Source organism: Xenopus laevis, chromosome 8S (assembly GCF_017654675.1).
Source record: "Xenopus laevis strain J_2021 chromosome 8S, Xenopus_laevis_v10.1, whole genome shotgun sequence".
Taxonomy (NCBI): domain Eukaryota; kingdom Metazoa; phylum Chordata; class Amphibia; order Anura; family Pipidae; genus Xenopus; species Xenopus laevis.
Window position 1 is genome coordinate 32,411,974 of NC_054386.1, and position 15,010 is coordinate 32,426,983.

General features: G+C 47.0%; 1 protein-coding gene and 3 non-coding genes across 10 annotated transcripts in view; all 4 read right to left on the reverse strand.

Moving 5' to 3' along the window:
- The window catches only part of prrc2b.S (proline-rich coiled-coil 2B S homeolog), a 67,630-nt gene that overhangs the window by 4,208 nt on the left and 48,412 nt on the right, over positions 1-15,010 (reverse strand). For 3 of the 7 annotated variants that reach the window (XM_041575297.1, XM_018232658.2, XM_041575301.1), the window contains exons 16-30: positions 12,867-14,852; positions 12,554-12,732; positions 12,267-12,364; positions 11,977-12,100; positions 11,822-11,898; positions 5,349-5,537; positions 4,181-4,375; positions 3,776-3,862; positions 3,141-3,245; positions 2,329-2,521; positions 1,433-1,530; positions 1,049-1,176; positions 619-844; positions 374-532; positions 101-186 (exon numbers count right to left, since the gene is read on the reverse strand). In XM_041575297.1, the coding sequence (XP_041431231.1) occupies positions 101-186; positions 374-532; positions 619-844; positions 1,049-1,176; positions 1,433-1,530; positions 2,329-2,521; positions 3,141-3,245; positions 3,776-3,862; positions 4,181-4,375; positions 5,349-5,537; positions 11,822-11,898; positions 11,977-12,100; positions 12,267-12,364; positions 12,554-12,732; positions 12,867-14,852 (3,930 nt within the window). The remainder of the gene's footprint in view (positions 1-100; positions 187-373; positions 533-618; positions 845-1,048; positions 1,177-1,432; positions 1,531-2,328; positions 2,522-3,140; positions 3,246-3,775; positions 3,863-4,180; positions 4,376-5,348; positions 5,538-11,821; positions 11,899-11,976; positions 12,101-12,266; positions 12,365-12,553; positions 12,733-12,866; positions 14,853-15,010) is intronic. The other 4 variants (XM_041575296.1, XM_041575300.1, XM_041575298.1 and 1 more) reach the window with 4 other exon arrangements.
- LOC121397854 lies at positions 1,297-1,377 on the reverse strand. Its single transcript, XR_005963970.1, has one exon. It is a non-coding gene; the product is annotated as a small nucleolar RNA SNORD62 (small nucleolar RNA).
- Positions 2,107-2,187, reverse strand: LOC121397855. Its single transcript, XR_005963971.1, has one exon. It is a non-coding gene; the product is annotated as a small nucleolar RNA SNORD62 (small nucleolar RNA).
- LOC121397856 lies at positions 3,523-3,603 on the reverse strand. Its single transcript, XR_005963972.1, has one exon. It is a non-coding gene; the product is annotated as a small nucleolar RNA SNORD62 (small nucleolar RNA).

A 15,010-nucleotide genomic window follows, 5' to 3' on the forward strand; every position in this document is an offset into this window, starting at 1 on the left:
AAGGGAGTAGGGGAGCACTGCATGGAAGGAGGAGACCGAAGTAAAGAAATTCCCACCTCTGGCTTGCCCAAACCTGCATTTCGCAGGACAGGAGTCTTACCGATAGGAGTGCTGTGCTTGCATGGCAGTCTGCATATTCTGTTTGCCATCTGTAAAATGGAAGCTTTTCATCTCCATCTGGGACGACTGGGGGGAAAAAAGTTTTTCAAACAGTTATATAATGAGATCGCTGGTCTGTGCCACAAAAAAGCAGCCCCAGTGATCAGCCTGCGGGTGTTCCCCAAAATCCATTTTCATGTTCTAGAAGTCAGAGCTTCCAGGATGGTCCCCCTTTGTGCCAAACTCCAATAAGTAAGGAGACTTTGCTAGTTACCTCTCTGCTTGTCAGCATGGAAGGCTGCATTCTCCGGGGAGCTCCTACGGGCAGGTTTTGTCCTTGAGGAAGTTGAATGGACTGCGGCAACATCATTGGTTGTTGTCCTGAACTGTATCGTGGCATCTGAAGTTGGGAGCCTGGCATGGGCATGGTTAACTGCAGAGATTGATAAACAATAGATAAAAATTCAAAGGCAGATTCCAGGACTTGCAGCCCAAGGTAGAATCATTACGCCTGATTACCTGTGTGAGCTGTGAGTCCATCATCTGGGAGGCCTGGTTAAGCTGGCTTTCATATACCAGCTGCTGGCTTCCATTCAGAGGCTGATAAGGGGACGTGGCCTGGGTTTTGACCATTTCAAGTGTTTGCATGCCAGGGAAATGGTTATATGGAGGCTTGAGACCTGTACCACTTGTCAATACCATGGCACTAGGCTGAGACAGGCTTGGATGCATGTACACCTGGGACCTGAAAATAAAAACAGATTCTCCAGTCAGACCTACATGTGATCTGAAACTGTGCAAAGGCAGAACCATAACCCTTTGCTAGGTCAAATGAAGTCATTTCTAAGTGCCATAGCCCATGTAAAATCTGCAGCGATTAATTAGGAAAGGACAGATGATTTAGAACCTGAAAAAATTGCAGTTACGGTGAAGGACTTGCTTCATTTACCTGAATGGCTGCATTGAGCTGTAAATTTCTTGCGACTGGGACACGGGGAGGCCTCCTCGCAAACCCAGTTGAGCTTGAGCCTGCAGGGAGGTGTGAAGGGAAATGGGAATCTGCTGGGCGGCTGCAGCCTGTTGGTAAACAAACGGTAATATCAAACCCAAAAATGTAACATATTAACTGAATCCATCAAACTTATAGAACATTCTACTGGTCTCTCTCTCTTTTCACAAGAGCCCTGGACTAATGGGCCTCTCAGTCACTGAATCTCCTCAGATCCCTTCTGAGTACATAGTGAAGGGTCAGCAGGATCTATTGGAACATCATGGAGACTTGGAAGCAGAGAGAGAGTGCGATGGTATTTTTGGACAGGCTGGTTTTACATACCTGCTGATACCCTTGCTGTTGAGGTATGGTCTGTTGCACCAGACGAGGCTGGTTAGCAAAGACATGTCCATCAAGGTACAGGGGTGGGATGTGGTTTCCTGAAAAAATGAAGGTGATATTGTATTGTAATTGCAAAAAAGATGAATAGGACAGAAGATGAAAGAGCCCAAGCCTAAAGGGGTTAATCATCTTTGAGTTAACTTCTAGTAAGATGTAGAGAGTGATATTCTGAGACAATTTGCAGTTGGTTTTCATTTTTTTATTATTTGGTTTTTGAGTTTTTTAGATTCAGCAGCTCTTCAGGTTGCAGTTTCAGCAATCTGGTCTCTAGGGTTTAAATCACCTTAGCAACCATGCACTGATTTGAATAAGAGACTGAAATACGAATAGGAGAGGCCTGAATAGCAATGGAAGTAATAAAAAGTCGCAATAACAATAAATTTGCCGCCTCAGACAATATTTGCTTTTTCAAAACTGAAAAGAGTCAGAAGAAGGCAAATAATTAAAAAATTATAAAAGACCAATTGAAAAGTTGCTTAAAATTGGCTATACTAAACGTTAACTTAAAGGAGGGTCAATGTTCACAGGAGCAAATCCAGGGACACAATCCTAATAGGTTGGGCTACAAGGTTTCCTGAACATGCTGTCCTATTTGGAAGACCCGACGGGGTCAGTCTCTCAGTAACAGATTCTCCTCATATCCTTTCTGAGTACATAGAGAAAGGTCAGCAGGATCTATTGGAACATCACGGAGACTAAGAATAGCATTTCCTTATCCAATGACAGTGGGCTGTAGACAGAAGCTGGATCACTGGACACAGCATATCAATTAACATTTACTCTCTGGGAATATTCCGTAAATGCAATCACGGCAAGTTTTGACATGAAATCTGTACCTGGCATGGAGGCAGATGGGGCAACTGAAGCAACGGGCATGGGAGGCATTGACACGCCTCCAAATGAGCTGTAGTTGACCCCGGTGGAGGCTCCCATGCTAGACGGTGGCTGAATTCCTGAGCCAGGGCCTGCTGGTGAATTCTGCTCTGGCAAACTGGGAGAGTTTTCCCAGGCTTTACGGGCAGACTCCATCTACATAGCAGAGGAGAAAGATGTGGATATAATTGGTTCTACTATTAAAGGATAAATAAACCTTAAACATTTGTGAATGTATAATTGGGATACATGTACTGTTAATATGAATGTATTTTGTTACAACAGCACCACCTGCTGGTCATTTTCTGACCAGCGACCACCAATTAGTCAAGGAAGTTGTCAGGAGAAAGAAAGTGGCTGCTCTGATGTTCTTCTGCTTGGGAAAAAATTAGAAACCTTTCTCAAATCTTTCCTAAGCAGAAGAACATCAGAGCAGCCTCTTTCATTCTCCTGACAACTTCCTTGACTACTTGGTGTTCAGACTGGTCGGAAAACATCTTGGAATTAAAAATAAATAAATAACGAATGCAACACTGCAAAAGAATAGCACCCTCACCAATTTCACATTCAGTTATTTTTAAGGTTGAGTTATCCTTTAATCACAAGTCTTGATATCAAGTTAGATTTCGATTTACCACTCAAAAGAAGCTGAGCAGAGCATAACCAACTCCTTCCTACAGAATCAGGCACCCAAGTCTTGTACAAGTTTATACAAGGAAATAACTACTCTAGATAAGGATAGAACAACACAGTCGCACAGGAGTGTGCTACTTACCTTAAGGGTGAGATCTGCAGTGGGGTAGGACATAGGATTTAGGCCCATGCCCTGCTGCATGTGGTGGTCTCTCCTTAGGATAGGTATGGACTGTGTTAGCCCTGCCTGGAATAAAGAAGACACGACAAAAAGGGTAAAGGCAAGGAGACAATGTTTAAAACATAGCAGCCAACCGTCAAATCCCCAGGACCACCATCTAGTAACACTGACAGTGAGTTCCAAGTCCACACAAGCTCAACATTCACTGTTGACCAACTACACATAGGGCAGTGCAGTATTTTTTGGTGCAATGCAATTATACTGGCAGAACAAATTGTCCATTAAAATTGATTGGGGGTCTAAGGGTGCAGCACGTTCCACTATATTAATTTATTTTTCTCTGCCCCTCAGTAAAACAACCTCCTCAGGTCCATTCTGAGTACAAAGCAAAGGATCAGAAGGATCTATTGGAACATCATAGAGACAGAGAAGATCATTCCATTAACACAAATGCACACACATTGCATTGCCCCAATGGAATTGCCAAAGGCTGGCAACCCATGCCAGATAATAGGACTAAATAAAGTAGTAGGAATAACTATAGCTGTTCTGTAGCCAGGGAGGGTTCTGCTAGTATAAATCTAAGCAGCTCTCACCTTACTGGCTAAAGCATCCTGCAACTTTGTAACGTTATTGGCTGCTTGTATGGTCACGGTACCAGAAGGAAGGCTGTAGTCTGCGTCCTGCAGAAAGAAAATTAAAAAAATAAACTATAGAGAGGCACTGAATACTATAGTAGGGCCCTAGGCAGAGCGCCCAACAACCCAGACACAGCTGCGCCCAGGCTCTGCCCCGAGTCACCCCAGCTCCATCCCCTTTCACAACCACCATGTCCCTTTTGAACTATGGGCCCCAGGACAACACTACTGTAATCTGTCACTGATTGAATACCACACTGAAGCAGACAGGCAACCTTTCAGTCATTTAACCCCATGACCCTCCCACAGCCATATGACTAGGCCCTTAAATAAATTACATGAATATTAACTGAAATTCCTCACTTTTGGGCTTACTCCAAATTCAATAGGTGGAACAGGGAGGACCGAATCCACATGGATCTCTACCCCATTGACCGGGGGGACACCACCTTCCAACCGTTCAGTGCCCTCTGATCCTTTTCGGTTTTTCAGCGATCGTTCATTGCCAATAGGTCCAGGTTTATGCTCTTTATTTAGCCCCGAACCTGGGTCTGAATCCTAAGGAAGAGGCAATGTGGTCTCTAATATGTGGAAAACAAACTTGCAGTAAAACGTATATTCTGAATGCCCATAAGGTGGATCCCAATCAAACAATTAATCCTGAGCTGGTGAATAGATCACAGCAGCCCATGATTGGGCATGGTCGAGAGTGGTTTTTACTTAAAGGGATACTGTCATGGGAAAAAAAATTTTTTCAAAATGAATCAGTTAATAGTGCTGCTCCAGCAGAATTCTGCACTGAAATCCATTTCTCAAAAGAGCAAACAGATTTTTTTATATTCAATTTTGAAATCTGACATGGGGCTAGACATTTTGTCAATTACCCAGCTGCCCCATGTCATGTGACTTGTGGCTGCACTTCAGGAGAGAAATGCTTTCTGGCAGGCTGCTGTTTTTCCTTCTCAATGTAACTGAATGTGTCTCAGTGGGACATGGGTTTTTACTATTGAGTGTTGTTCTTAGATCTACCAGGCAGCTGTTATCTTGTGTTAGGGAGCTGTTATCTGGTTACCTTCCCATTGTTCTTTTGTTTGGCTGCTGCGGGGAAAAGGGAGGGGATGATATCACTCCAACTTGCAGTACAGCAGTAAAGAGTGATTGAAGTTTATCAGAGCACAAGTCACATGACTTGGGGCACCTGGGAAATTGACAAAATGTCTAGCCCCATGTCAGATTTCAAAATTGAATATAAAAAAATCTGTTTGCTCTTTTGAGAAATGGATTTCAGTGCAGAATTCTGCTGGACCAGCACTATTAACTGATTCATTTTGAAAAAAAAAATTTTTCCCATGACAGTATCCCTTTAATGAATGGTACCCCCACTTATTGTAGCGTAATGTAAGGCACTTTAACAGTTGACAGCTCAGAGTACTAAAAATGAACCCCAACATTATAGCTATAGTCTGGCCACCCTGATATAGAAAATATTAGCGTCGTTTGATTTTTAATTTTTGCCCACAAATGCCCATACCTTTTTCTCCAGCTGTTTCTGGACTTGCTCTTTAGGGCAATCAGGTTTTGGCTCTGTCACACCAGTTCCGTTCATTTCCTCGGGTTTCATGGTTCCATATGGAGAGCTTCGTTGCGAGGATGTAGCAGACGACTCCCGAGATTCGGCACTCAGATCAATGCCACTGTCTCCTTGACTGCCTTTAAAGCCCTACCAGGTGAAGACATCCATATAGTGTAAATCCAAAACACATACAAAAAAAAAAAACACAATTCCTAACATCAGTTGACTTAATGGTAGTTTTTTTTATTGCAATTTAAAGGGACAGCCTATAGAATAATGTATTCATACATTTTACAGCTTTCCAGTTTGACAATCCAGCAGCTATTAAGTTGCTAGGGTCCAACTGACTCTAGCAGCCAGTGGTTTGAATAACAGACTAGAACATAAAGGGACAGCCTATAGAATAATGTATTCATACATTCTACAGCTTTCCAGTTTGACAATCCAGCAGCTATTAAGTTGCTAGGGTCCAACTGACTCTAGCAGCCAGTGGTTTGAATAACAGACTAGAACATAAACTTAAGGGGGCCTGGATAACAGGATTTTTGTTACTCACCGTTAAATCTGTTTCTCTGTGGTCGATAGGGGGACACAGGGACTATGGGGTTAAGCTCCACCCTCCAGGAGGCAGGACACTTATGTAAATGAAAAAGGGGCGTGCCAGGTACTGTGGCTTAACCCCACACTAGAGTAAATCCAATCAGTTGGTACCAAAGAACTGCTAACAATTAAATTCAGAAGTAGTAATGCAAACCGATAACTCAGGGGAACAATTCCCATAGACCAACATGGTCAACTCGCAAGGGTCGGGAAGCCCTGTGTCCCCCTATCGACCACAGAGAAACAGATTTAACGGTGAGTAACAAAAATCCTGTTTTCTCTGTTGTCTCAAGGGGGACACAGGGACTATGGGGACTTAACAAAGTAGTCCCAAAAAGCAGGGTGGGAGCGAGGAGAACACGTTATTGCACCACAGCGTGCAACACCTTACGGCCAAAAACGGCCTCTGCAGATGAAAACGTGTCAAGTTTGTAAAAACGGGTGAATGTGTGAACAGACGACCAGGTAGCTGCTCTGCAGATCTGGTCGAGCGAAGCCGCGTTGCGCCAGGCCCAGGAGGTTCCCACAGACCTCGTGGAATGGGCTCGGATGCCCTCCGGCGGAGACTTGCCTTTGGCCAGGTAGGCCTGTCGTATGGTCTCTTTCAACCATCGTGCAATGGAAGACTTGGAGGCTGCCAATCCTCGACGAGGTCCAGAGGGTATCACAAGAGGTTCTGAGAGTGGCGAAAATCCTTGGATCTTTCCAGATACCAGCGAAGAGCTCTGACAACGTCCAAACTGTGGAGTCTGCGTTCCTTGTCATTTTTGGGATCGGGACATAAGGAAGGTACCACAATTTCTTGGTTGATGTGGAAGGACGATACCACCTTTGGAAGGAAGGATGGCGGTGTGCGTAGAACAGCTTTATCTTTGTGGAAGATAAGGAATGCAGGGTCGCAGGACAAGGCACTAATCTCTGAAACTCTCCTAGCCGACGAGATTGCCACGAGAAACACTACTTTCCAAGTGAGCCATTGTACGGAAATCGTAGCCAGGGGTTCAAAGGGAGGATCCAGAAGGGCTTCCAGAACCACGTTGAGATCCCAACCCGGAACAGGTGAACGGAAGGGAGGACGGATGTGCGCTACGCCCTGCAGAAAGGTACGAACCGAGTCATCCAGGGCCAGTCTGGATTGAAGAAGGACTGACAGAGCCGACACCTGAACTTTCAGGGAACTGAGTTTAAGTCCCAACTGTAATCCGCGTTGAAGAAAGGACAACACTCTTGGAATGTCGCACTCCTTGAAGGAAACAGAATCTACGGTGGGAACAGACGTGTCCCTGCACCAATCCCAATAGCTGCGCCAGACTCTGTGGTAAGCACGAGAAGAAGTGGATTTGCGTGATCTGAGCATAGTTGAAATGACATCCTCCGCTATTCCCTTTCGTCTCCAGATGGTTGCCTCAACAGCCAGCCCGTCAAAGCGAAGAGGCCCGGGTTGTGGTGAACGATGGGGCCCTGACAGAGAAGATCGCTCCGGAAGGTCAGACGGATGGGGTGTGCTATGGACATCTCCTGGAGGTCCGAAAACCATGTTCTTCTGGGCCTGAAGGGAGCTACCACGATGACCGTGAGGGAGGATTGCCTGATCTTCTTTAGGACCCTTGGTAACATGGGGAGAGGCGGGAAGACGTATGCGAGTTCGAACTGCCAATGCTGTGTCATGGCGTCCACTCCCGCTGCGAGAGGATCCCGCGAGCGGGCGAAGAAGGCGTTTACCTTTCGGTTTGATCTGGACGCCATCAGGTCGATTTGAGGTATGCCCCAATGGTTGACTAGTTCAGCAAAGGATTCTGGGTGCTGTTCCCATTCCCCTGGATCCAATAGGTTGCGACTGAGAAAGTCCGCTCTGGTGTTGTTTACTCCCGGAATGTGAATGGCAGAGAGTCTCACTGAATGTGACTCCGCCCAGTGTAAGATCTGTTGAACTTCTGCTAGAGCTGCCTTGCTGCGTGTCCCTCCTTGTCTGTTGATGTAGGCGACTGTGGTCGAGTTGTCGCTTTGGACGCGCACCGCTTGTGCTTGGAAGTGATGGGACCAGTGATAAAGAGCTAGTTTCACCGCTCGTAACTCGAGAATATTGATCGGCAGTCTGGACTCCTCTGGAGACCATAGACCTTGTGCGGATAGTGAATTGAAGGTTGCGCCCCAACCTAGGAGGCTGGCGTCCGTCGTGAGGACTATCCACTCCGGTGTCGCCCATGATTGACCCCGGGATAGGTTGTTCGGATCCAGCCACCACCATAGTGAGTCCCTGGTGGATGGTAGGAGAGACAGCTTCTGCAGTAATGATCCTCCCCTCCATGCCGACAGGATGTTGGCTTGAAGAGGTCGGAGATGTAGTTGGGCAAATGGAACCGCCTCGATGGTTGAGACCATGGACCCGAGTACCTTCATGGCTAAATGAATTGAAGGGCTCTGAATCTGTAGTAGGTTGTTGACTAGAGTTCTGATCTTCTCCCTCTTGTCTAGTGGTAGTAGTACTCGCTGAGTGAGGGTGTCGAACTCGAGACCGAGGAATGTCATCTGGTGCTTGGGAATAAGGTTGGATTTCTTCCAATTGATCGTCCAACCGAATTCTTGCAGGAGGGCTATGGCCCGTCGGAGGTCTTCCCTGCTCTTCTCCTCTGTTCTGGCTTTCAGAAGGAGGTCGTCCAGATACGGAGTCACTGAAATTCCCTGGATCCGTAGCGTCGCAGCGGTCACGGCCATGAGTTTGGTGAACACCCTGGGGGATGACGAGAGACCGAAGGGTAGTGCTACAAACTGGTAGTGACGGTTCAGGAAGGCGAATCTCAGAAACTGGTGATGAGGAGGCCAGATAGGGACATGGAGATAGGCGTCTTTGATGTCCAGTGACATAAGGAATTGGCCCGACTCCATCCCTCGGATGACTGAGCGGAGAGTCTCCATCTTGAACCGTACAGACCGAAGATATTTGTTGAGGAATTTGAGATCTAGCACCGGTCTGAAGGATCCGTCCTTCTTGGGCACTAGGAACAGATTGGAGTAGAAACCGGAGAAGGTTTCTGACGGAGGTACTGGTGTGATCACCCCATTCTGCTCCATCTTGCTGATGCAGTCCAGAAAGGCTTGGGCCTTGGTGGGATTTGACGGGAGTCGTGACATGAGGAATTTTCTGGGAGCAGGAGAGGAAAAATCGAGATGGTAACCTTCTGTGATGATCTCGTGGACCCAGGCGTCCGACGAGTAATGAGTCCAAACCTCCCGGAACCGTAGCAGTCTGCCTCCTATGGACTGCAGCGGTTCCGGAGGGGGTGCCCCGTCAACCTGAAGCGGACTTGTCTGTTGTAGGCTTGTTGTGGAATTTGTTGTTTTTCCATGCGGGTCTACCCTTGTCTGTGGGTTTGGAACGAAAATTGGACCGTTGAGGCGGGCTGTATCGTCTTGAGGACCGACTGGCTTGGCCTCGAAAAAACTTTATTTGGCGAAATGTGGAAGAAGATCGAGACTTGGACTGGGGTAGAAATGTGCTCTTTCCCCCAGTTGCTTGGGAAATAATCTTCTCCAGTTCCTCACCAAACAGCCGCTGGCCCTTGAAGGGGAGCGAAGTTAAGGACTTCTTAGAACTGAGGTCCGCCGTCCAATTCTTCAACCATAGTGTGCGCCGAGCCGCAACGGATAGAGCTGATGTGCGTGCAGTAATCTGAGCAGTGTCAAGCGTAGTTTCAGAAAGATAGGCAGAAGCTTCCACAATGGATTGCACTGATGAAACTAGATCCGTTCTAGGAACACCCTCTTGAATATCAGTAAGAAGGGACTCAGCCCAGGCCTGAATGGCTCTCGCTACCCAGGCTGAGGCCAAGACGGGACGAAGGGTAGAACCGGCTGAGGAGTACACTGCCTTGAGAAAGCCCTCTAGACGTCGATCAGAAGAATCCTTGAATGCTGCTGCATCTGTGACAGGTAGTGTAGTAGATTTAGACAATCTGGAAACGGGAGCATCTACTGTGGGAGGCAGTGACCACTTATCCACCAATTCTTTGGAAAAGGGATAGGACTTGGAGAATTTTCGAGTGGCTTGAAATTTTCTTTCAGGATAATTCCACTCCTCTTGTATAATATCTAGGAGTTGTTCATGTGAAGGAAAACAGAGAGAAGATTTATGTTTTCTCTTAAATAGCCCGGAAGTTTGAGACCGTGGATCTTGAGACTGAGAGATCTTTAGGACCTCCGTGACGCCCTTAATGATATGTTCTATGTCATGTTGAACATCATGGCCCTTAGCTTCATCTTCCTGTAAGTCCTCATCCTCAGATGATACTTCGGAAATGGGAAGTTCGACTTCTGAGTGAGAGGAGTCCCCTCCAGGAAGGGATCCAACAGAGGGGGTATGGGCCCCTGAATGCGATTTGGATAACTCAAGTCTTTTGCGTTTTCCACTGGGCCGCTGATCTAGTCTGGCCAGGGCCCTTCCCAAATTATCTGCAATAGAGGGTAGATTTTGAAGGGAGGCCAGTGATTGTGAAAGCTGAAGGGCCCATAGGGGAGCAGGAGGGTCTGAAGGGCCGGCCATGCTGGCTTGTGGAGTGTCTTCTCCAGAAGGAGGACTAGATAGGGCAGCATTGGAGGTAGTAGTGCCTCCTGGTACTGGCACAGCGGGGTCACCCTTGGCACAAGATCTGCAGAGGGGCTCACCTTGACCCCCTAGAATCTTTAGTTGGCAATGCTTGCAGGCAAAATAGGTAATTTGGGCTGCAGATGCTGGTGCTCTCCCTCTCCCCCCCCCCGCCCTGGGGAATAGTCCCCCTGACTTACCTTCTGCCATAAGCAGTGACTATGGTACCAGCTGAAGGATTGACCGTAGGTGGTACTCAAAATGGTGCCTGATAATGCCCCTGGAAACCAGATAAAAAGCTCCTAAGGCCGCCCGTGCGCGAAGGAACAGAGGCTGAGGTGCTGCAGTAATGAAGAGCCGAACATAGAGCCATGCAGAGAAACCGCGCGAACCAGCGGCTGTGCAGGGAGGCTTGGAACGCAAGGCCCGCCTCCTCCAACACACGCTGCTGGATGCATTCCACAGGAGGTGCGCAACGGCGCTGAGAGGTTTCCGAGTCTGCACAAACCCCAGGTGGAAGAAAGAAGTGCGCACATTAAGGGGCCGCTGGTTGGAGAAGGGGAGAGGCAGGGGAAGGTTAGCCCCACGGAGACACAGGCATTCAGGGCAGATGTAGGGAAGGAGTAGCCCTGGGGGGGGGGAGCAACCATGTGGAGAATAGATGATAAAATCTACTCACATTTTTCGCTGCACCCTAGGCCCTCTGCTCTCCCTCCACGGAGTGCAGGCATGCCTATGTGAGTCTTGTGTAGCCAGAAGGCCATGGACTGACTCTGGTGGGCATATCCCACGAAGGGGGTTCGACGCAACAAAACAGGTAGCCCTGCTAGTGGTTCTACCCCAATTCAACTTGAAGCTTGGAGCTGTCCATCCTCCTCGGAAGCAGGACACTTAAAAACTGATTGGATTTACTCTAGTGTGGGGTTAAGCCACAGTACCTGGCACGCCCCTTTTTCATTTACATAAGTGTCCTGCCTCCTGGAGGGTGGAGCTTAACCCCATAGTCCCTGTCGGCCCCTTGAGACAACAGAGAAATAAGTAATAACAATACAATTGTAACCAGTACGAGCAATAGTTTAAATGGCAGGGTTAGTAACCCAGCTGAAAAGAGAGAGAGAAAAATAAAGACCAATTGAAAAATTGCTAATTACAGGGCTTTCTATAATATACTAAAATGAACTACCCCTTAAGAGTCTATGACAAAGCAAACAATAAAAACAGCCATACTACTGGGAAATATCAAACATACCTCTGTAGAGCTGGACTCGGTGCTAAACGAGCTCACGGGTTTATTCCAGGTATCGAGGCCAGGCTGAACAGAGATTCCTGGCAGGGAAGAAGAGAATTCGATTATCGGGCTTTGGCACAAACCACACACCGCCTATAAATGGTTTTATTCCCAACCTTGGCTGCTGCTCTCCCAGATTTCTTTGGCAGTAACGTCGGCTTGATCCAGGCACATGCTGTTCTGTTTTTTGGCAAAGCGAGGGGGAATCCTAGACTGGATACTGCTGCCCTTTGCCGGAACCTGAATGGCACAGACACCAACAAATGAACATTTCCACAGCTTACTATAGGCTGTCACACCTATAACAATGTCAGAGTAGTAAGTTGCCATTTAGATAACAGATATTAGATATAACAAAACCGAAAGCTCAAACAGGATTCTTTTTTCCAGCAAAAGAGACGCTCACCTGAACCACCTGGTCCTTTTTCCGGCGATCCTTTTCCATCACACGACGAGGTTTGTTACCAATGTCTCCAACCTCGGACTCTTCCTCAAGCATGGTATCTGATAACAAGAGAAAAGTAAAAACAAAAACAACACAAAGATCCCACCATATAAGTTGAACTAAGACACCATGCAATAAAATGCCAAGTTGCCAAAGGCTGAATGGCAATACTCCCATGCTGGGGGGCTATTTTTCACAGGACCCCCCATTCCCTACTACTCAGTGGTAGATGTCTATTAAGTACAAACCTCCATATTTCAGGTCAAACTGTGTGATGGTCTCATTCTTATCACTTGATTTGAGACCAGGTGTCCTTGAATCCCTTTCCTGTTTCTTCCCCATTTCTCCACTATCACAGTGCATAGACCTGTCCATGGCGTAACGATGGTGGCTGCTCTCTGCACCATAGGAATCTTCAGAACAATGGCTAAATAGGAAAAAGGTAACATAGGCGTCAGGTTCCTATTCAGAAAAGAGGTAATGTACAATATTCTATTACTCTTGCTCCTCTGAGAAACAATGGAACCTATTGCAGGTACAAATATCCCTATGAACAATTACCTGCCCTTCAAGGGACCAGAATTCTTCTGGAAATCATTGCGTGAGGAACTCCCACTGACTCTTGCAGGCTTTTCGTCGTAACCAGATGGCTCCATTTTGCGACTTTGACGATCTACTAGAGGTCTCTGGCCAGAGAAACTTCTCTTAGAGAGCTCTCTTTTTTCAGACAACATGCTGCCGCTTTGGCTCCCGTCTCCATCCATATCGCCTGGCCTCTTCTCACTGAAATCACTGCTTTCTGAAGCGGTTTCCCAATCTTCGGTGACATGATCAGAATTATGGTGGGACATTTCTGGAGACTTCCTAAGAACCAGCCCGGATTTGTCATTTAGTGGCCCTCTTGGATGAGATTGCCACTGTTCACTGCTGTTCCCAGTGCCAACTGTCTCTTCACCACTCCACTGTCCAAGAGTGTCTCTTTCCTGTCTAAGGCGTCTAAACCTTGGAGGTTTGTCTTGGCGTGGGGGCCGCCGCCTCCCAAAAGATCTCTTTTCCAAACTATCCCGATCTGAATATTCCTCTTGGAAAAAAGACCTCCTCTCATCTCCACGGCTTTCATTAAAACCTCTACTAGGTATTGAGTCTGCATATCTATAGTCATGGGCATAGTCTCTGTCTGCATGATGGCGGTTCCCATAGGACTCAGACGGTGCACCATACTCTTGATAAGTTGATCCCCCAGACTTCGCTTGCCAGTGTGAGGACTCCTTGGTGGATAATGGCCTCCTTCCATAGCTATTGCTCAGCCTTGGTGGGAGAGATCTTCCAAATGCTCTTGGAGCTCTTGATTTTGAGTCAGCGTTGCTCTGATCATCTGAATAATTTCTATTAGATCTCCATGAATCCTGAAAATCCCCTTTTCGCAAATCTTCAGCTTCTCTTTCTGGTACAGTGGGACCGTTCCCATTCTCCACCCCCCTCTGCTTCCTGCGTTTCGGAAGCTCTTCATATTCTGACCCTTCACTGTGCGTTTCGCTTGCCACCCTCCTCCTGGAAGCCTTGCCCCTAAGATCTTCAGGGGGGTTATACTCTCGAATGCCTCGTCCTCGGCTGACCTTTTGGCCGCTGTTTGTTCCAGAGACCCCTCTGCTGCGGAAACCAAAGTCTTTAAACCCTCTACCTCTGCCACGACCTTGAGCCCTTCCACCAAATGCTTGTTCTTCATCAATAAATATCCAGTTACTTCTCTTTGGCAAGGAAGTGTTACTAGATTCACGTGAAGGCTTAGTCTCCCAGCACCTTTCAGCTTTTTCTTGGGATAATTTTTCAGCCTCCTGAACTGGACTAGGAAGAGGATGGGTTTTGTCTTCTATCATACTGGGAGGAGGGCTTGTAACAGCAGGTTCAGTCTTCACAGCACACTCTATTTTTGGAAGATTTTTTTCTTTTAAAGGTTTTACTGGCTCTTTAATTTCCACCTTGTTCTTCTCCATGTCTTTATCCTCGACCTTGAGGGCTTTCAAAACGGGTTTCTTGATAGGTCCAGATCTACGGCTTCTTCCTAGATGCTCAGATTGCTGCTGCTGATTATTGGAATTTGCAGATTCTCCTCTCCAGCACGATTCTCCTGTACCATCCTGGCTCCCACAATCGTCCTTCTTCCAGTGCTCAGATTCCACCGATGCATACTCCTTTGGAAGATCCTCTTCTGCTCGGCTGGCTATATCAGAAGATTGTTGATGGTGTGTAAAACCCCAGCCATTAAACTGAGGCTTTTTATCAGTCTTTAAAAACTCAGGGCCTCTTGAGGCATAATCCCTGGCTGCCATCTGTCGCCCCCTGTTAACTCCCAAATCTATTGCTGTTTCACCATGCTGGTACAGGGCATCTTGTCCACTCCTTTGAGGTGAAATGCAACTGCTAAAGCTTGCAGCGGATTTCTTGTCATAAGAGACCGATAAATACTCCTCTTCTCTCTCCGAGGGCTCGTGGTGGATAGGGGAGCCTCCTGATTTTTCTCTTGCAGACAAATAAGAGCTTTCATTCCTGAAAGCAAACCAGAAATTCAGTGATAACACAAATTGAAAACAAAAAAAAATACTCAAGTGAGCAGAACAGGTAGCCAACCATGGGCCTATAAAAGCTGTAAACTCTGGACTTAGTTGGCAAGATATTGGCCCATGTATGGGGGCCCACATAGTAGT